Source organism: Gigantopelta aegis, chromosome 6 (assembly GCF_016097555.1).
Source record: "Gigantopelta aegis isolate Gae_Host chromosome 6, Gae_host_genome, whole genome shotgun sequence".
Lineage (NCBI taxonomy): Eukaryota > Metazoa > Mollusca > Gastropoda > Neomphalida > Peltospiridae > Gigantopelta > Gigantopelta aegis.
In genome coordinates this window covers 33,465,266-33,488,129 of record NC_054704.1, presented here as the reverse complement: position 1 = coordinate 33,488,129, position 22,864 = coordinate 33,465,266, and the positions used below count along the sequence as shown (strand labels likewise).

Here is a 22,864-nt window from a genome sequence, read left to right as displayed (position 1 = left end):
AATAATAAAAAAGTTGCAATAAATTTAAATAATTAAAACAAGTAAAACACAAACAGATATTGTATTATATTTTGTATGAAATGAATTAAATAAGCAAACGTTTCAGAGGGAAATTGTAATCGGAAATAGCTGAGTGCAGGACAGTAATCGAAAATTCAACATGGAAGGCGGAAGAGAACGAGAGCAGCTTCCGCAGCTTTTAGCGTTAAAAGGTAAGTTTATTTATTTTTTTGCATTGTTGTGTACTAGGAAATGCACGTGAACTGAAACGGGTGTAGATGATTTAGATGCTGCATGTAGAGATATGCAATCTCCGAGGTCGGCCAGGCTTCATTTTCATTGTGTGATTTGGCTGTCATCATTCAGGGTCATCGTCATGTAATGAATTAATGACTTTTGCAGTGTAACTACCATATATTAGTGTATGACAGAAGTGAGGAATTGGGGAATGAGTTCGACCCGTACCCCTCAATATCAAAGGCTCTAAAGACTAACCCTATACCGTGTGATACCTAAAACTACCCTAACCATTGAAAGGGGGGTACGGGTCGAACTCATGCCAAAAAGGACAACACAGTTGATATTTGAAAAGAACCTCTCAGTACACAAGTTTGTACGAATGCTGGTCAACTCACCCCAACTTTAATGTCCATAATTGTGACAAAATTAAAAATGGACATCTACATTAGACTACAACTTTGGTGTCATTATTAATATTAGTGAAACACCACAATTATGACCACTTATTAAATGGTTTTATATTGAGGAGATCCTAATATCGGATAAATAATAATCTGTTACAATGTACTGTCATGCCTATTTTAACATTTATGAGTTTGTCCCTTAAAGGAATGATCAGTTAAGGTTTTTGGACTCCCGACTAGTGTGCATATTCAACAATATTTAATGTACATTATTGCTTAAAATATTGGTATATTAATTAATAAAATGGTAATGATATGAGCTAACTAAACGGTGTGGGACGAGTTAACCAACCGCTGGGGCATCTTGACCTGCTCCTGTTTGTACTGTGGGTTTCTTTCTGTATTTTTTCTTTTCATTTGGTAGTGTGTGTATGCTCAACTTCATAGTAGGGTCCTCACGCTCTCTAGGTAGCATACTACGACTTTGGTGAGGTTGAGGTTTTCTGTAGGGGTTACCTCACCCTTAGTTCCTGAATGAAGATTCTAATCCTGGAAACTCAGGAGGAGTGTTTATCTGGGTTTCCATCCCGTAGAAGCTTGTCTTACTGGACTTGCATGCTGCTTCTGCATGGGTTTGGCATCAGAGTTGTCTTCCTCCTAGACAGATTGTCTTTCTTGACTTATGCCCTAGGTCTGTTCAGCTATTTGCCCATAGCTAGGACTGGATGGGTGAGTGTCAGAGCATGTCCATATGCCAATGGGTTATGCACACTGCACCTCTGGGGCTCCAGTTGTTCAGAGATCCTGGGTCATTTAAGGCCCAGTTATCACAGTGTGCCAAACTGTGAAAGCAGGGGGCACTGAGGGAGTCTTGTTTGTGGAGAGGTTATGTACTGAAGGGGTGGAACTTACATGCATCTGTCCCCTTTTCACCTTGCCAGGCTATCTGGCGGCTGCAGCTGAAAGCGAGGTTATAAGCCTAAACTGCAGCACTAGACACATCACACAAACCTGTGGACAGGAAGCCACTACACCACGTCATTCTGTTTGAATCAGGGTTTAAGATGTTCGCCAATTTGTAAAATACAAATTAAAATGAAATTCGGTGAATATATTTTATTATTGAATCACCGAAAAGCTAATTTGAAAATCGAATGCAACTTTTGATCTCCCGGCTTATAAGTGTTTTGACTTTTGGTTCTCCACTTGTTTACTTTTTACCATACTTTTTGTGTGATTCCCGCCTACATCTGTACATCTGTGTGTACATGTACATGGTTCATCTGGATGACCTGGAAAGAGTTCATAGTCAAGTTTTTGTAAAGCTGCAGCAAGTTGAGTTTTATCGGACATGTACCGGCAAATCATAAAAAAATTGAATTGATTGCAGTGGGCAATTTTATTAAAGATCAAATTAGCAATACTTGTGTTGAATTATAATACCTTCTATAATTATAGGGTGAAATGTAAAAGTAAATTTGTTTTTATGGCGTCAAGTGTGTTGTCAATTTACATATATATGTAGCTCCTACATGTACAACAGTGATTGTTGTAACTATGTTATAAAAAGAAGTGTTAAAAAAAAACACTTTTTGTTTTGGCTATCTGAAACTGAATTTGGCCAAAGCATATAAAACCAAATTAGCCAAATTGGTAATAATTTTCTGGGTCGAGCTTAAATCCTGATGAATACATGTAGGTGACAAGTATACCAGTCATATCAACCCCAGGTCATAACGTCCCCACTTTTCAATGATCAAAACATCCCTGGGTAAGAAGATAATTATTAACATGTTTCAGGCATGAATAAATTATTTTGATGATGTTGAAAATTATGTTTTGGTTAAATGTTTTGTTTTAATTAGAAAAAATTGGGTTTTTTTTTTATTAAAGACCAATTCAAAACTGAACAGAAGAAAAGTACACACTTCTGGTGTAAGTAATTATTGAAAAAGACAATAAAATTACTACAATGTCTATTTTACACATGTACCAGAATATCATAACATAATTATTTTACAGACATGTATTTTTAATTTAATGTTATTAAAGACAAAATAATTATTCTCCCAGTACTGTCTTGGCGAGAATGTTTTGACCTGAGGATGTTATGGCTTGGGTGGAACGTTTTGATGTCACACATCATAGAATATTTGGCTAGATCCCTAGAAATATTATAGTAATAGTAGATAATTTGCACTAGCCCAGACCAAAACTTCACTAGCCAGGACCGAGGGATAGTGGATTTGTTGAACCCTGTAAGCATGTTTTTAAGTATAAAATAGATGTTCACTCAATGATACAAATGCATGCTTGGTGTTGTGGACCATCAGGGAACATTTTGTGGTCAATATTTTTATTACCAACAGTTGCTAATCATGTGAAAATTGATTAGCAACTGATATTTAACATTGTAAAATTGTGTAGCAATACTACAGAGCTTCTAGATTATGGCTAGTGATGTTCAATGTTGGGTTAGTCTGACAGCTAGTGAAAAAAAAAGTCAAATGTTGTATGTAATTACATTACATGTATGTTGCCAAGCAGCCATGAAAAGGTAGGTGTAGTTTTTTCTTTCATTTATTATATTCAGATAATTCATATTTATAAAAATAGTTGATATTTACATTTACATGTGTGATTTGACTGGTTGAGACTTGGTCTGACATCGTAGAACTAATGAACCACCAGCTCAATATCTGTGGTTAAGGCTAAAACCATGGCTGCGTCTTAACAAATAGCGAATGCGTTAATATTTTGACCCTTATTTAATTCAATATGAGGGGAGGGACGTAGCCCAGTGGTAAATTTGTGGTATGTCTAGGGTCGATCCCTGTTGGTGAGCCTATTGGGTTAGTTCTCGTTCCAGTCATGACTGGTATATATCGGTTTTTCTCTTAGACAATATGTCAGAATTACCAAATAGCCGATGATTAATAAATTAATGTACTCTAGTGGTGTCATTAAACAAAACAAACTTGAATTAAATATGCTTTTTAAAATAATTGTTATAGCAAGATCATGTAAGTATATTGATGAAAGTGTAGTGGTCCAAAAGCCTTAATTTAGCATTATTTTTAGTCAGCTCTATTGTAACAAATTTACTATAAAGACTAAGTTATCATTGATCATAAATTTGTATGGTACTTTCTTCAGATACATACACACACACACACATACACACACACACACACACGCGCACACACACACACACACACACACACACACACAGATGGATCAAGAAGAAACAAATTTAATATGTTTAGAATCCTATTCATCATTTTGTTTTATTGTGCATGCAATGCTAAATGGGTTTTTTAAAATACACATACATGTACATATATACATGTATAGGGTTTAAGGATAAAAACTATATATATATTGCTGGCATTTTGCTAATTTTATATAAAAAAGTATATATTAATTTAGTGAGTGCTGTTAAATGTTTTCCTTTAATTTTTAAGCCATACTATCTAATATTATCTATAATCATGGAGGCCTCATGTCTTGCTATAACTAATTATGAATCAGTGTTATTATTCCTACAGTCGATTACTAGGCTCCACAAGTACACGCCTGTGGTATTAAGATTCTTATAACCTGCTTAGTAGAAGTATATTTTATTTCCATGGTGATATTACTGTGGTTATGGCTTATGTTTCTGCTTGAAAACGGTTGCACTGTACCAAAGCAGAAAGTTCTGTGTCAAAGTTTGAGGTGTACTTTCAAATATTTATGGCCTGAAAGCTGCTGCATGTCAGATTTATAGTAATGTGACACTGATTATTTGCCAATATATAAATACACAAACTGACTAAAATCAGCTCCACTGGAAATTAAAGACCCAGTGGAGCTGATTTTAATCAGGTTGTATAAATACACTTTTATTTGGTATATACAGTTGGTATGAAGTACATGCATATATACATACTACAGGTTGAAACTGCAGGATACCCTAAAAAGGGAACTGCAAATGGAGTCATATGTGACCACCCATTTTCTTGCAGATACATTAAATCTGAGGTGGTACACTTTTTATTGAATGTGTTGATACACTGCTTAAACTGTATTTCAATTTTATTAGCACTGCTATGGTATTCATCGCAGAGCTTTTCTAATATTGTTTTGTTTGGCACCAATCCGTCTGTCCCTATGTCTGTCTATCAATTTTTCCTTTTAAGTTTATCTTCTCCTACAGTTTTGATTGAATTGTTCTGAAACTTGGTACAATGATCCTCTAGGAAACCTTCCACACACTAATAGAGAGCTAGTTTTGAATTTGTTATTCAATGTTTTTAAAATTAAAATTAAAATTTTAAAGTCTGTCTTCTCCAAGACTTTTAATTGGATAATTCTCAAACTTAGTATTCTAAAGGGTAGTCTTCACAAACTAATAGAAAAATATTTTGAATTTTTTTATTAAATATTTAGAAAATTTAAATTGATAATTTCAAAGTCTCTTCTAGAGTTTTGATGAGATAGTTCTGAAACCTTAATATAAATATTCTCAGAGGCAGTCTTCACAAACTATTAGTTAATTTTTAAGTTTTGAATTTTTATTAAATAAAAATATTTTAAATACAAATTTAACTTTCAAAATTTAAAAGTAAATTTTCTCCTAGAGTTTTGATGATCAGATTGAATAATTCTAAAACTTTGTATTATGATTCTCTGGGGCAGTCTTCATAAACAAATAGAGAGATCTTTTTGAACTTTTGAATTTTTATTAAATTTTAAACATTTAAATGAAAAATAATCATTGAAAATTTTCTATTCAAAGTTTCTTAAACTTGACACATGGGTATTCTAATGTGGTGTTTACAAATTAATGATTTATCTACTACTGACAATATTGAAAATTAAATAGTGGAGCTCTATAGGCTGATATAGGCCTCTTGTTAGTAAACACATTATCGGCAATAAGGATTGATTTGGTATGATGGAACCTGAACTGTACAGGTGTCTGTACTGCATTGCTGAAATATTCAACCTTCAACTGGCACTGCAGCTGCATTCTTGTTACATAATGTTCAATTAACCTGTGGGATGGGTAGTGTGTTTTATCATGTTTATAGCAGGTATCAGTCTGTTTCTCATTTCACTAACAATCAACAAGGTGTCAGTCAGATAAATCAGATATAACCTACAGTTAAACTTCATGTAAAGGAATCTTCTTTAAAAATAAGCTCTCAAAAAGAAAGAAGAAGAAACAAAGACACCACAACCCTCAGTGGCATTGTGGTTCAGGGCTCGAACTTAAGAATTTGTCTCCCTCGGCAATTTTTAAAAGAATTGCAATGGGTGAAACAGTCCACCAACGGCAATTTTGAGCCTGCCTATGGTAAAAAAAATTTAAAGTGACATTTGCAGCAAATAAATTTGACTGAAAGGCTATCTTGTTATATGTAGGCATCTTTTAAATGTGCAAATGTTAAATATTGGCAGATAATGTACACCAGGTGTATACATTTCGCCATTGTTGAGGAGCTTTACTGACGGCACAAAGTGCCATCGGTGATGCTCTCTACCTACAGCAATTTATATCTCAATGACGGCAATTGCTGTCTATGCCGCCGTTAAGTTCGAGCCCTGTTGTTAAGCTATTGGATGTTAGGTGCTGGGTTTACATCCTGGTAACTAGTAATTAAACTGGGTGTAATGGCCATCCTCCACTTGGTGATCATCAGGGAATATTTTGTTTTTGAAATCTTGATTAGCGATATTTCTAGTTAATTGTGTAGCAAACTCTAAAACTTGTGTAGCCCATCGAGACGTGATACTCAAGGTTATATACCACCATTATTACTCCATGCAGTTCAATGCAATTTCTATGTCAGAATATATTCTATGAAAAATACAACACTGTTGAAAGAGTCATGTGATTACTAATTTTAGGGAGTGCTCTCAATTAATATATACCGTATAAAAAATCAACATAGGTTGACCACAAAATTTTCAAATTTATGACACCTATGCCCAACCACTGCCTCGGCATCATACCACTTGCACAGTTGTTATCAGTTAGTACTACATATAACAAGTTATTTTAAACCAATGGATTATTTAAATACCACAGAGGTCAACCTATGTGTAATCATCAAAGAAAGATTTCAAAAAGCATATCAGAATTTTGTAGTATTTGTTTTATGAGGAACTATTTTCTAAACCGGACTATATTAAGCTGCTACAGCAGGTAACGACACGACAGATGGTGATGTGTTGCCTGAACATCTGATGAGTTCCTATTGCACCATTGGACATACATCATGCGATGAACTGCTTCTTTCCAATTTGGAATTCTAAAATCATATACATCATAAGGACCTTGTGATGTCCCAAAGTATTTTATGTCCTGCAAGGAATGCTATTGCACAAAGTTCTCACTAACAACTAACCATCAGTTCCTGTCCAGGGCCACGTTTTATGAAGTGGTCTTAGTGATAAGGTCACCTTAAGTGCATTTATACTTAAGGTACAGTAGTTAGGAACATAAGACAATCTTAGCTATAAAATTGCTTTGTAAAACATGGCCCTGGACAGACAACACAAATTGAAATAGATGCCCAGAAAAGTATGCTTGCATAAAAGTAAATGCCCCCCGCCGAAAAATACTTTTCAACTAACTTTGCGGCTGTTATTAAAGCAGAGTTTGCATTTTGCGAGTATGAAAATGTGTCCTAACATAAGAGGTGGCTTCTTGTGCAGGTTTGTACAGTAAGTCAGTATTAAGCAGCCAGCTAAGAGAGTATAAAATGTGGATGTTTTTAATACAAGTCTGTTTGTATTGTCACATGATTTGAGGTGATTGTGATACATGTATACTCTGTAGCAGTTGCCTTATTGGGGTGGGATTTAGCTCAGTTGGTTGAGCGCTCGTCTGGGGTGCTTGCATCGCAGGATAGAACCACCTCAGTGGATCCGTTCAACTGATTGGGTTTTTTCTCATTCCAACCAGTGCACCACTGCTGGTCAAAGGCCGTGGTATGTGCTTTCCTGTCTGAGGGAAAGTGCATATAAAAGATCCCTTTCTGCATTAGGAAAATGTTGCGGGTTTCCTCCGATGACTGCAAGTCAGAATTACCAAATGTTTGACATCCAATAGCCGCTGATTAATTAATCAATGTGCTCCAGTGGTGTCATTAAACAAAACAAACAAACAGTTACCTTATGTTAAATAATCTAATACATTATGTCAGAGTGCTACTGTACAAAGCTGACTATACTACTCTAGGTTTTATCACCTATGATGTTTCTACACTGCAATAATCAGCATCATTTCCCAAAGGCTGTGTCATTTTGTATTCCCAATTTTGGACTAAAAACTTCCCAATCTCCATGTGAATATTCCTTTTGTTTATTATTATACATACAGATATATTTAGAAAATGATATGTAACTCTTGGAAAACACCCCTTCCCTCACCCATAATATTTCATATCACAAAATAGATATTTTAATTTGAATAAATACAAATCTAGTACTATAATATTCTTTTAAATTCTAACTTAGTTTAATAAAAAATGTTTTTGTAATAAAACTGAAAAATCCTTTTTTTTTTTTTTTTAAATTCCCAAAGTCAAAGCCATGGGCGTCAAGTCAAAGTTAAAAAATAAAACCTTAAAATTCTTTTAAAAATTGCCGCGTGAGTGTTAATTTGTTCAATAATATTTATGTACAGAACCTGCAGTCTCCAGACCACATCAAGGTCTAACATCTGTTTCATTGAGTAAAAAGTGCCTGCTGTGATTATCTTGATGTACATTAACACACATGTACATGTATGGGACTGCACAGTGTACTTACAGCATGTACGTGACCAAAGTCATGTACCAATATGTGCATGCTTTGTTATTTTATTGTGCACTAACATGTCTTTATGCTTCATCAACATTTATGACTGAATCTTGAAATGAATACCACAGATGTTGATTTTGTTTTGAGTTACCTTTAAGAATGTAAATCTGCATCAATATGTGATTATCGAAAGTCAATAGTATGTACTGATACAAAACTAAATTTAAATGAAAGTTGTTTCCTATAATAAACTTTTCTTTTATGATTGTAAATGTACATCAATATTTTATGATGGTATGCTAGTTTAAGGATTGGTTATTAATGTTAGTTTGGTACATATAGTCCAGCAACAGAGGTAATTGAAATACACTGTGTGTTTTGGTCTTACATAACTGTCGGTAGGTTGGGTTTTTTTTTTTTTGCAGTGTTTCAAAATATATGTAGTATTTCTTTTAACAACAGATTATGGTTGGGGGAGGGGAGTGGGACACTGCTGTATCATTCACAATGAAACACCATTTCTTTTTGATAGTGTAAGTTATTTGACAAGTTACTGGTCACTGGTACTTGTATGGTTGACTAACAATGACAGCTGAGAGCTATAAAACTTTCCATGTCTGATACTTACATATATGGTGTGTTGTCCACATTGTTTAGTGCTGACAGACCAGGGACCTAATTCACTGACCTCTCGCAACTTTGTGATCTCGCAGTGCAATGCTAACCGACGATGCTGTGTTGTCCAACAGAACCTAAGAGACATTTGTGAATTATGCCCCAGACTGGCACAGTAAAGTTCTGACCAGCATTATAAACAGTTTCACATTACTATATGCAATGCAAATATTGTGCTTTATCAGTTGCAAATATTTAAGATGCAGTTTTCATTAGCTTTAAGTTTAAGCCCTACATCCAAACTTTTAAAAATATACATCAGGAAATATTGTAGATCCTAAAATTAACACGTCTCTAAAATAATGCGAGTGATAGTGGGCAGACTAAAATGCGACATGAAATTAATGCGAGTAACCTCCCTATGAAATATTATTTTTCTCATAACACACATCATCTGTGTATATTTCAGTTTAAAAATCCAAGTTATAGGTGTCTTCAATGAGGTCACCTCACTAACATGTCATTGTACATCAGTTAACCTGTTTCGTCCCTAGTGTTTTTGGTCAGATCAACTAGAAGAATATGTTTGCAGTGCTCAGTGATTTACCTAAAGTGTATAGTTATTTAAATCTGACTAAACATTAGCATACATGTACCATTACAACTATATCTTCCTAAGATATGCAGACAAAACTGCAGTGAATGTGAACAGTAAAAACAAAGAAATGGGCAATCTCAGGATTAGCATGCTAAAACCCATTTACATGCGATAAATTGTGTTGTTTTTTGTTGGACTATTAGACAATTAGTCTGTCTTGCCTACGATGAATTGTGCTCCAGTTATTTTGTAAATGTATTATAATTTTAATCTTTGTTTGTTTTAATAGCGTGTGATACATAGCTTGCTGGACTTGCTGGACAAAACAGAAATAAATAAATAAATGCTTCATATTATTAATGCAAATAACACAAACTCACATTTTTCGCATTAATATTATCATTGTATTAATTTCAGGATCTACAGTATATAATATAATACACAAGACCTTTTTAACAGTTTCTGATCATTCTGATTGTTTCTTCTCTTTGATCTGCACTGCCAACCACCTTCTTTGTACTTACCCGATGCAGCATTTCACAAGGATCTGATGGGATGGGACATAGTGCAGTGATAAAGAGCTTGCCTGATGTGTGGATCTGATGGGATGGGACGTAGTGCAGTGATAAAGAGCTTGCCTGATGTGTGGATCTGATGGGGTGGGACGTAGTGCAGTGATAAAGAGCTTGCCTGATGTGTGGATCTGTTGGGATGGGACGTAGTGCAGTGATAAAGAACTTGCCTGATGTGTGGATCTGTTGGGATGGGACGTAGTGCAGTGATAAAGAACTTGCCTGATGTGTGGATCTGATGGGATGGGACGTAGTGCAGTGATAAAGAGCTTGCCTAATGTGTGGATCTGTTGGGATGGGACGTAGTGCAGTGATAAAGAGTTTGCCTGATGTGTGGATCTGATTGGGTGGGACGTAGTGCAGTGATAAAGAGCTTGCCTGTTGTGTGGATCTGATGGGATGGGACGTAGTGCAGTGATAAAGAGCTTGCCTGATGTGTCGATCTGATGGGATGGGATGTAGTGCAGTGATAAAGAGCTTGCCTGTTGTGTGGATCTGATGGGATGGGACATAGTGCAGTGATAAAGAGCTTGCCTGATGTGTGGATCTGATGGGATGGGACGTAGTGCAGTGATAAAGAGCTTGCCTGTTGTGTGGATCTGATGGGATGGGACGTAGTGCAGTGATAAAGAGCTTGCCTGATGTGTGGTCACTCTTGGATTGATCCCCATTGGTGGGCCCATTGGGTTATTTCTCATGTCAGCCAGTGCACCACAAGTGGTATATCAAAAGCCATGGTATGTGTGATCCTGTCTGTGGGATGGTGCATATAAAACATCCCCTGCTACTAATGGAAAAATGTAGCAGGTTTCCTCTCTGGCATGTATGTCAGAATAACCAAATATTTGACATCCAATAGTTCATGATAAATAAATGAATGTGCTCTAGGGGTGTCAAACAAACTTTCACAAGGATCTTTGTGTACAAAGATGAATTCCATAATACAACATCAATGGACACCACCATATTTGCTTATAAGTGGCTATGTACGCAGTGGCTGCGTACATATAGCCTCAGTGAATGAGGGATGGCTATTTACATGGTGGTAATTTTTTTTGGGGGGGAGGGTGGTGGTGGTGTAGAGAAGCCTAATCTAAGGCCACAGGCTGGTAGGTACAGGATTCGCAGCCCAGTACAGGCTCCAACCCAGAGCAAGTTCTTAAGGACCACTACACCCTCTTCTCTCTCACTAACTACTAACCAACTAACAACTAACCCACTGTCCTGGACAGACAGCCCAGAGAGCTGAGGTGTGTGCCCAGGACAGCGTGCTTGAACCTTAATGTAAGCGCAAAAATACATTGAAATAAAATGAAATAAGACATATGGCAAAACCTGCTTGTGGAACTGATTATCACAAAGTACATTGTGTGTTTTGAGTGGCAATTGCCTCTTACTTCCTGTTTGGGGGTAGGACATAGCCCAGTGGTAAATCGCTAGCCTGATGTTTGGTCAGTCTAGGATTGAACCTTAATTGGATATAAGCACAAAAATAAGTTGAAATGAAAGTAAGGCCACAGCACCCCATCAAAACTTTCCCATGCTAAGAATGGGTAACATCTAGTTGTACATAAAACAAAGCAGTCTCAGTGATTAACCATTCAGGACACTGGTGAGTTTGGCCATTATTTTTGATGAGTTTTTTGGTGTGCTTTCAGGTGATCCCCTTTATATTTTTGTGTTTGCAGCTAATATACTGCTAGTGATGATGTGAGTAAATAACTAGTGTTTAAAGAATAAAACAGCAACACAGCTAACAGCAATTTATTGGTCAGTTAATTCTAGGAATGTTTTGCATAGTAATACTTCACTCTCATACCTATACATATGGAACACAGTATATACGAACAATCATAATAATTCAAAATTGAAGTTGCGAGTCCAGTTACCAGTCAGAGTCTACCAGTCAGAGTCGTATCAAGCTCTTTTTTTTCATACTATATGTAATTTAGCATATGATAATATTATGACAACAACAGACTGAATCTTGCTTATTACAACTGTTGTTTATTGTTATTCCAATGATAGCTGATGTATCGTTTGTGCTGGAGTGTAGTTAAGCCTTAATTATTCATTACAATGTATTTGTTTCCACCATATCTAATTATACATCTTTAGTAATACTTTAGCAAAAACAAAACCAGCAGTCGTGTTGTGTAAAGATAACACAAGTATTTATAGAACAAATATCAGAGAAAATTGTGAACTAAGATCGATGGCAGTTTTTTCACCTTCATTTTTACTTCATACACAGCAAATATAACATATCCCATGCTCATTTTTTGCAGTTTTGTATTTACATGTAAGAAATGGTAGAAATTTTGTGTGTGATATTTTTGTGTGCCTGTCTTTGACAAATTATATGGTATGATGTTGTCCATATGTCTGTTGATCTGTATAGTTAACTTTTCCTTTTGAGGCACATCTTCCTTAATTCATATATCATCATCAAACCTTGCATGCAAGTATAAGTTGGGATGATAGTGTGCTGCATAACATAACTAGGTCACTACACATTAAAATAATTTCTTGTCTAGGCCATATCTTCCTTATCAATTGATATAAGATTATCAAGCCTTGCATGCAAATACAACTTGGGATGGTGGTATGATGTAGCATATCTGGGTTACTGCACATTGTGTTAATCCATCCCATTGCACAAATTATAATCCAGTCATACATATACATGTAGCACATACATTAATACATGACAAATGTGTCATGTATCTCACTGATACTTTTGTTAAACATACTTAGTTTTTGTTTCTATACTTATGAAAAATAAAAACATACCAGTTTTGTGCTGAATACGGAACTGATAATTTGTTTTGCATGTGTGGAGCTAACCTACAATAACAACATCCCATATCTGTAGCTCACATTATAGCTGTTTTTGAATTTGAATGATGTCAGTATTCAAAAGACATCACTTTGAGTTTCCCTATGATAATAATAAATTGAGTGCATGACACTTCCATTTTCAGAACACTAGAAAAATAGTTTATTGAAGGATTATTAATGCATCTAACCATAACTGACAACACTATTATAATTGAAAAATTGTACCATTTACGAAATAGAACATAAGTGAATTTATGGTAAGATATATTTATTGTGTTGGAAGCAAAATGATGGTGCCAAGATTTATGGTTTAAGGTGGATGCCAAAAATTACTAGCAATTTGGCAAATTAGATAACAAAATCTGTAGCCAAATTCAAGTACAATTTAGCTAAACATAATTCTTTTTCAAAATAGCTATACACATACAAACAACACGGTTTTCGAATGAGCTTTTTGGCAAATTGGTAATAACATATCTTTGCTAAATTTAGCTTAAAATAATATTTAGTGAAATGCAGCTTAAACCATGCAAGATTGTCTGTCATCGACCTTAAGCAAATGGTAAACAAATATAAATAATGTTTAATAATAATAGTTTATGAGCTACTTAGAGGGGCTGGGTGATAGTGGTAGGTATCTCGATGCTGTTCGTCACATTCTAGGATATCTAAAAATCAGCTTTCATATCATTTTAGATTTAGGCTTTGACCACATTGCACTTCTCAAAAATTAAGACCATCTGAAGTTCAAATGTCACTCAAATTTTAATTTAAAAAAATTTAATGTCTACATACATTGCATAAAATTTATGATACCTTATTTATGGTACATTAAATGCATTTATACAAATTAAATGCATGTTAAAATACAATACATTTATTTAGAATTCTAAATTCTAATCGTTTTGTATAATTTTCAATATAAATAATGTAACACATATATACATGTAGATTATATTACATTTAAGTATGATGTTTGATGCAAATTATGGAAAACAATTTAAAACTATTTTATTTTGAATGAGTGATAATACAAACATGAGTTTAATCCAGAATACTTCTGTGTCAAGCCATTAAAAATGGTGTTTTCCTTCATTAAAAAAGAACATTAAGATATGTTGTTTGATGGTAATTTGTTAAGAAACTTGTTTTCTAGCAATACAGTTTATTTAATTTAAACTTTAAACTTAATAATATGTTATATGGAGTTTAGTAAATATATAGTTACCATGGCAGTTTATTGGTATTCTGTTTCTGGGCTAGCTCTGGGCTAGTAGAAAATGGCATCAAATTATCAATAACATTAAACAAAATTACAGAAACCCTCAGTTATTTTTCAATAAATTATCAATCATATTTCACAAAATTTAAATACACAATTGATGAATTTGGCGAGTGCCAAAGTTAGTTGTGCTAATAACACAAACCCACTTAGGGCCAAACAAAATTGTATCTCATGACTGATATCTTTGGTTGACGTTTTATCTTAAAAACATATAGAGAATCAATATTAATAAGAACTTTTGTGTGATTATTAAAAAATAACACTTGGCTGTGACATACAAAATAACATTTGGCTGTAATATAAAAGAAAATGAGATCAGATATATTACCGGGTTGGCACTGGTTAGAATACATTTCTTGTCTGGCCTTTTTAAATTATAGATTTCTTTAATAGTTTTAATATCAATCATACAAGATGGTTAATCACTGAATTAATGCTAGGGGCAGACTACTAACTGCCTGCAGAAAGTTGGCCAACTTTTGCTGTCATGACTTCTACAACTGTCCAGTTGCTAGTTTGAGCACTCTTACATCTTGATTCTCATCATATAACCCATTAGTTTTTAATCTGAGCATGCCCATTTAAGTCTGGAGTTGGGGAAATTACAAAGCAACCGTCGAGTTAGCCATCTTCGTCGTAACAGTTGACAGTCTGAGCCTAGCATAATGCTACAAGTATGCTAAAACTAGCATTAGCCTAATATTCCTATCAATGTCATACTGGTAATATTACATATCTAGTAATATATACATATTATGTAAGTGTATGAATATAATCATTATAAATCCTACAGTATTTTTAATATATTTAACTATACTGAGAAAATGACACCTGCATGTATTTGTAGTAATAATTATAGGAATCGGTTTTAAAAATGAAGCAATAGTGTAATAATTATATACAGCGTTAACTTGAAATTGATGTGCCATCTTTTAGTGTCATTAATAATAACATTTTAAAATTAAAACTGTAATCTTCTAATGCCTTAATATCTGTAATTAGAAATAAAATAGCTCTTGTTGATTTAAGACCAATTATCAATGAATTCTTGATGAATCACAATACATGAAAACACTTTATATATGTGTGTTCCATAAAATCGGAACAATAAACAATTCACATACAACAATGATCATACTTTGAAGTCAAAACAATGTAACCATAGACAGCTAATGTCAAATGAAAAGTAGTGCATTAAGAAAAAAGAACCCATAGTCATTGCAATGATAAAATTATAAATATAGACTTGGTGCAATGCCAATATATTTATTGCTAAATAGAACATAGTATCAGTAAGTAGGTCATCACAAACATCTGCATATTCAAACATGACCCCAAAAATCTAAAAATGTTAGACTCAGAGTTAAAGACTTCAGAAAATATTTATACGAATTACATGTACTATACCAAGAAAGACGGAGAATATACACATGTATGTGGGTTAAAGTGGATAAAATATTATGTTAGTTATTTCAACATTATTTTGCTATTTGCTAGCAAACAATTGTGGCAATATTAAAAAAAAAAAATTATGGCAATATTAAATGAAGTTAATATACATTATGTAATAATTTAAGATAGTATCGTACTGGTACCACATAAATTCACATGCTAAGAGGAGCTAAAAGTTATTCTCTTTGAACTATCTCAAGGAAGTGATGGGGAGCAAGAGTGACATCTCCCCTTAAACAGCAAGGTGTTTAAGATAGTATCATACTGGTACCACATTAATTCAAACACTAAGATGAGCTAAAAGTTACTCTCTTTGGACTAATCTCAAGGGAGTGATGGGGAGCAAGAGTGACAGCTCCCCACAAACAGTGAGGTCTGTATATCCATTGAAATTTTAAGGTACAAGCACAGTCCTGGATACACACTTAAGCCATCTTTACTGTCTGTTCAGAACAGTGGGTTAATGGTTAGTTGTTAGTAGATAGTGAGAAAGAAGCCAGTACAATGGCCTTACAGTCTAAATTATGCCATTTTTATTTCATTATATTCAATATTGGTAAATATAAAAAAACAGTGATTTATACAACATGAACTTTTTTAAACGTAGTTATTATAATATTAAATAATATCAAATAATTTCTTTCTTACTTTTTAAAATTTCTTTTTGCATTTTAAAAACTACGTAATTATTATTTAATGGTGCATTTTGGGCTGTTGGGAATGTTTTTTTTTTCACTGAAGTTACCTGTATTTGCATTAAGTTAATAATTTCAGGTTTGCTAGCAAACATGCATATGTATGTATATACATGTTTATTAAAAAAAGAAAGAAATTTTTTGGTTGTTTAGATCTTTCCTCTGTCTTGTCAAAAACTGGCTAGGCGTGATTGGCAATAATTCCTGCAGTTAGATAATTGTTTTATGGATCAATAAGTTTTTCCACCATTTTTTAAATACTGTTTCTGAAAACCATTATTCTGAAGTATACATTTTAGAATTTTGAATAAAACATGAAAAACCATGTCACACTATTGTATTGCATGTACATGGTTTTTAATAATGATCTGCATATATCAACCATGATTATTTCTTAGACATAGTCAAATATGGAATGTGTATGTATGGTACATGGCTTCTAACAATACTTGTCAATATAATCATTATATCATGAAATCTGGCAACCTTCTGATAGTATGTGTACACAAATTTCAGCCATGATCATTTAATGCGACAGGAACAATCCAAACCTTGGTTAACTGAAAACATTTAAGACTTAAGATTTCGTTATTCATTGCATTAATACATACATGTACATGTACATCACACTCTACAAATTGCCTGAGTATTTTTTTTCATAAGCTTTTTTTTGTTTTTGCATTAATACAAATTTCCATTTTTCCCTAGTACAGCTATAATACTGTCACTTTCTCATTGGGTCGGTTTTCCTCCTCATCTGACCCATCTGTAACAAACAATGGCACAGACAGTGCCGCTATCCCTGTTGGATTTATCACCCCCGAAACAACACTGTAGTCAAGACATTGCTTTTCGCGTCTGCTCTCTATGAAATTGTCTATCCATGATTTGATTTTTTGCAATATTGCTAGACAGATGTACAAGCCAGGCATCGTGAACATGACCCACATCGGTATGGATGATGCCAAATCTGCATCAGGCTGCGGTAACGAGAATCGAAGCGCTGCCAGAACAATGAGGCAGTTGAAACTTGAGGATTCCAGAGCGATTGATTTTATAAAGCGAACCTTCTGACGACATGCCACCGACAGTATGAAGCCCGTCCCACAGCCACACAGAGGTAGTAATATGGCTCCAAGTAATGTGTAGTTGTCGATCATCTCAAACACATACATGTTGATGTATACTCCAAGAGTGATGAACAGGATCGTCGCCAGCAGCAGGAGGGGCTTGATGAGCCACATTAGAATTGCATCAGCTACTATGGGTTTGAATCGGTTTACTACTAATCCAAGTGTGTATGCAAAGAAGGTGGATGCCAGCCATATTTCAAAATTGTAAATTGGAATGATTCGAGCAGCTTTTTCTTCCATTCCTCTCTGAAAGTACTGACCAAGAACGAATATCCATAGTGGTGCAGTGCCTAGAAAATAGAAAATAGAATGTCAATAACGTTTTAAGATTTTAAAATGTAGAATAATTATAATAAAATGTTAACAGTACAGGCTGAGCAGCAATTTGTCAGTTTCACAATAAGAATATGATTGTTGTATTAATTTAGATTTCATAATAAACTTGGAGGGAGAGTGCATTTTGTCTGGTAAAATTAATTTAATTTGGCTTTAGAAACATTAAAACAAAATTGGCAATAGTTAAACACCTGTGTCTAAGAAAAACAGGCTTCATAAATTCAGCCCTGTATCTTTAATCTGTGTAGGTAAAAACTATAACAATGCTGTAGCCAGCAGGAGGTGATTGTAACTTGTTGCAGTAATGTTCCAAGTTGTACCAAATCATCAAAAACATGGATTTTTAATGGGGATGGGGGTTAACATTTAAAAAAGAAAGAAAAAGTTTTAACTTTTTAAAATCTGATTTCTCATTTTTATTGTATTATTGCATTCTTTATGTAAAATTATTTTCACAAAATAGATTAGACTTCAGGAACATCATGGCTGTTGAAAATGACCTTCATAAAAGCAGTTTTGTCTTTTTATTTTTAAATGGCTACTTGATATTACATCTCTATTTTGGTTTAGCCTACAATACCAGACTAAATCTTTCCGTTACAAGTGTGTCTTCTATCACTGATGACAATACAATTGAGATTCAGTTGATGAGTATTCTCTTTGGATCATCAGTGATTATGATTACATGTAATCAACCCTCAAGAAACGTTAGTTGTGGTCCTATAAGAACAAACTGAATGTATTGTACTGACTACTAGTATTAGACTTGAATATTCATCTTTATTTTTTTGTAACTTTCAATGCTAATCAGTTTGATTGAATTACACTGGGCTGATTGCATTATGGAATGAAGCATTTATTTGCCAGACAATAACCACTGCCAAGAAGGGGCAGCCATTATTGGAGAGTCGAGACAGGAAATTAATCGTGGTGTACGATGCAGACATGTAAAGCACCATGACGCTGCCACCCAGATAGACGCAGATTGCTAGGTCTGTAGCAGACACTGTCTGCCCACCAAATAACTGTTCTTGAAACACATTTGGTCTTTTTTAAATGGGGTTTTTTCTTCTGTTTTTTTCTGTTGTCAGACTTTAGAAACAGAACAAGTCGTGGAGAGTATTTTCACATTTTGTTTTGGTGAGAGAGAAAAAACTAAAACAGTTTATGTAGAATAATTTCCGGAAAAGTATTGTTAGCATAATTGAAAACATAATGTGTACTAGCTTACTACTAGTCTATAGTAAAGGAAAAGAATGAATGTTAAATGATACCTTAGTACATTTAATTAGTCATTATTGTTCTAGAAACCCATTTCTGCCAAATACACATTGGCAGCTCCAAGGGAGTGATCTTTTATATATGCACTTTCTCCCAGACATCACATACCATAGCTTTTGATATTCCAGTTATGAGGCAAGGGATAAAATGGGGAGGAATGCCATTGGATCCATTGAGGTGGGTCTGTCCTACAACCTAAGCTACTGGCTGCTAAGTTAACTCATGAAGAATACCACAGATGGTACATAAAAGTGTTGTTTGTAATTTAAAAACCCCACAAAAAAACTCACTATCATATGTCTTAAAAATGATTAATAGATAAAGTGTTGCTAATAGAGCACTATTATTATTTTCAAAGGGATTAAAAAAATACTAAATCCAAAAACAATTTGTAAAACATATGATGGCTTATCTGCCCTTTACAAACAGGACTCATGATGTCAGGAGGGGAATGTATTAAAGTGATGTGATTTAGTTTTTGCATGTATTCATTGTATATAGCTGACCACTCGTTAGACTAAAGCACATGTGAGAACAGTAGCTTGCACTACCCACTAGGCCGAACAGAAAGAAGTACACTGTGCATTATACTAACCACAAGACTTCTTGTTCTAGCCAGTGCACCACAACTGGTATATCAAAAGCCATGGTATGTACTACCCTGTCCATGAAGTGGTGACAGTGGGTTTCCTCTCTCAATATCTGTGTGGTCCTTAACCATATGTCTGACGCCATATAACCAGGAATAAAATGTGTTGAGTGTGTCATTAAATAAAATATTTTCTTTCTTTCACAACTGGTATATCAAAGACCATGATATGTGCTATTATGTCTGTTAGATGATGCATATAAAAGGTCCCTTGCTACTAATAGACAAATGTAACAGTTTCCTCTCTAAGACAATATGTGAAATATTATCAAATGTTTGACATCCAATAGCCAATGATTAATAAATCAATGTGCTCTAATGCTGTTGTTAAACAAAACAAAAAAATGTTTCAGTAAAAGTAAAAACAGTAGCGTACACTAAATAACAACTATCATCTTTCACTCTGTAGCTAACCAGTCTCCCAGCAGATGTACAGACATTACCCTGCACTATAGTTATTAATGTGTTGGCCAGCAGTAATAACATCCTCTGTCAATACTTCGTGATGTCAGTCGATCCTATTACTTTTATTAGAAGCAGCATTCAGATTCTATACACTGTTCCTGAGTGATTTGAGCCGCACAGATCTTGTAGTAGCTTGTCCTATTGGTACATTTGGTCAGTATTGTTTAACTAATGTATAGGGGTCCAAGCACTTGTTCCAGGAGGAATTGACAGAATTGATGTTCGACAGCACTCGAGTCTTGTTATTGGTGGAGTGTTGTTGTCTTATACCTAATGGTATATCATTAATGTATTGATAGGGAGGGCCCCCAGATCAAGCAATGCATAGACTTGAATTGATTTTACTGTAGCACATTTAAAAGTAATACAGTGAAACCTGTAGTTATAATAATAATAATAATAATAATAATAATAATAATTTAGAAAGATATTGAAAATAAAATAAAGCTAAATGTTTTTTTTGTTTAGTTTTTTAACCCAGTTGAGTATACAAATGTCAGCCATTAACTAATGTAGTTAATGACAAGGTGGCCCTGCACATAGACTGTATATCGAAGATCTTAGTAGAAGTTTTTTAAGTCTACATGTATGTGTTGGCTGCATGAACTTAAAATGTAAGTGGATTTGTTTTTAATATATTTACATATATATATATATATATATATGTATGTATGTATGTATGTATGTATGTATGTATGTATGTATGTATGTATGTATGTATACTGACACACAATGAAAACGCAAAACAAATATTTTTCAATATTTTGTTGTGATTAATGAAAAATATATTTACTGGACTTAAAATAACAATTTATGAGAGGAAGCCATTGATTGGTACTTTTGTCTGGGTTTTAATCCTGGTTTTGTTTTCGTTACACATACAATAGCAGAAACACACAAAATGGTGTGAAATGCGTTCACTACATGCTCAATCATGCTGCATGCAATGCACGTGAAATGCCAGTATGTGGACACATAAAAGTCATGTAACGGTGTCATATTCCTCGTCACATTAAGAATGCCACGACTCAGAGAAGAACAAAGGGAGCGAGCATTGGGCATGGTTCAAGAGGGGACATTGCAAAGCTAAGTTGCTAGGACCTTCAGAGTCCATCCATCAACTATTGGACGACTTGTTGAATATCATCAACAGACTGGAAGTGTCCGTGATCGACCTTGACCTGGTCAACGTCCCGTTACGACCCCATGCCAAGATCGGCAGATTCGACGACACCACCTCCGTGACTGGTTCAGAACTGCAACGATGACAGCAAGGAACACGATAGGACGTCATGGAAGGCCTATCCATCCGATGACAGTCATCCGTCAACTCAGAACGGCTGGACTCAGATGCAGACACCCCTACAACGGTAACATCATGACACCGCGACATCATGCTGCGAGTCTACAGTTTGCTCTCCAGAATGGTAATCATCCACCATCTTCCTCTCATAAATTGTTATTTTAAGTCCAATAAATATTTTTTTCATTAATCACAACAAAATATTGAAAAATATCTGTTTTGCATTTTTATTGTGTGTCAGTATGTCATGACCAATTCGCCGAAAACATAATTAAAAAAGTGTGTGTTTGTATGTGTACACCTATTTATAAAAATAATTCTGTTTAGTTAAATGTTTCTTGAATTTGGCCTAAGATTTTCTAATCAAATTAACCAAATTGCTATTAATTTTTGGCGTCCAGATTAATCCCTATATTTTTACAAAAATCTTTCATGTTTGCAGAATACTTTTAAATTTTGTTTGTAAATTGTACCCATGATGCCATGTATATTTCAATTACATTAGTTGCAAACCCTTGTGAATGGCGAGTGCTTTGTGGTGTATCATGGTGTAGAGTTCAAGACATGCTCTTCATCTAACAGTTATGATTAGCTATCGAGCACAGAGCACTGCGTTACTACGATGAAACATTTTCCAATATTCCGAATGACTTTAGTAGCAGAGTCAAATGAGGTCAGCCATGTGCCGTGTCTAGCTCTGTTTAGGACTGATAATTTTCGGTGCACTCCATCCAACATCCTTTGAATAATTGAAGACTGTAAATTAACTCTCACTTTGATGTTATTGATTTCTTGTCCTGTCTGCGAATGCGAGACAGATTTTTTTTTTCTCTCTCTGGACTCACTGGTCATTTTTTTGTGATGGTATGCTCTCTGCTGTGAAAGCGGCATTCAGCCTGATCTTGTTTCACCAATTCTTATTGGTCAGGTTATAGTAAAGAGTAAATACTAATTTAGGCTGATTGGTTTATTCAACGCACCAGGATGTATTCAGAAATGTGAATCAGCTTATCAGAAATCTGCCTGCCGAAGTGATTTGCTTATTGCTGGTTCATTAATGATGACCACTGCATGGTCAATGTATCACACCAATGATAGAAATATGCCAAAAAAAATTACTAGTCCACTGGACAAATACATCTAGAAATCTATTTGTCCGCCAATATTTTTACTTTGTTTTAATCAAGTACCAGGATGATGT

The 22,864-nt window shown here is 34.5% G+C and overlaps 2 protein-coding genes across 4 annotated transcripts in view; one reads left to right on the top strand and one right to left on the bottom strand.

Annotated features, from left to right (window-relative positions):
- Positions 1 to 94: 94 nt before the first annotated feature.
- LOC121374077 (trafficking protein particle complex subunit 13-like) overlaps positions 95 to 22,864 on the top strand; it is a 104,446-nt gene continuing 81,676 nt past the window's right edge. For all 3 annotated transcript variants that reach the window (XM_041500986.1, XM_041500984.1, XM_041500985.1), the window contains exon 1: positions 95 to 212. In XM_041500986.1, coding sequence (XP_041356920.1) covers positions 161 to 212 — 52 coding nt within the window. In that variant the 5' untranslated portion in view covers positions 95 to 160. The remainder of the gene's footprint in view (positions 213 to 22,864) is intronic.
- The window catches only part of LOC121374076 (sodium/bile acid cotransporter 5-like), a 32,378-nt gene continuing 21,485 nt past the window's right edge, over positions 11,972 to 22,864 (bottom strand). Inside the window, exon 3 of the mRNA XM_041500983.1 lies at positions 11,972 to 17,919. Coding sequence (XP_041356917.1) covers positions 17,210 to 17,919 — 710 coding nt within the window. The 3' untranslated portion in view covers positions 11,972 to 17,209. The remainder of the gene's footprint in view (positions 17,920 to 22,864) is intronic.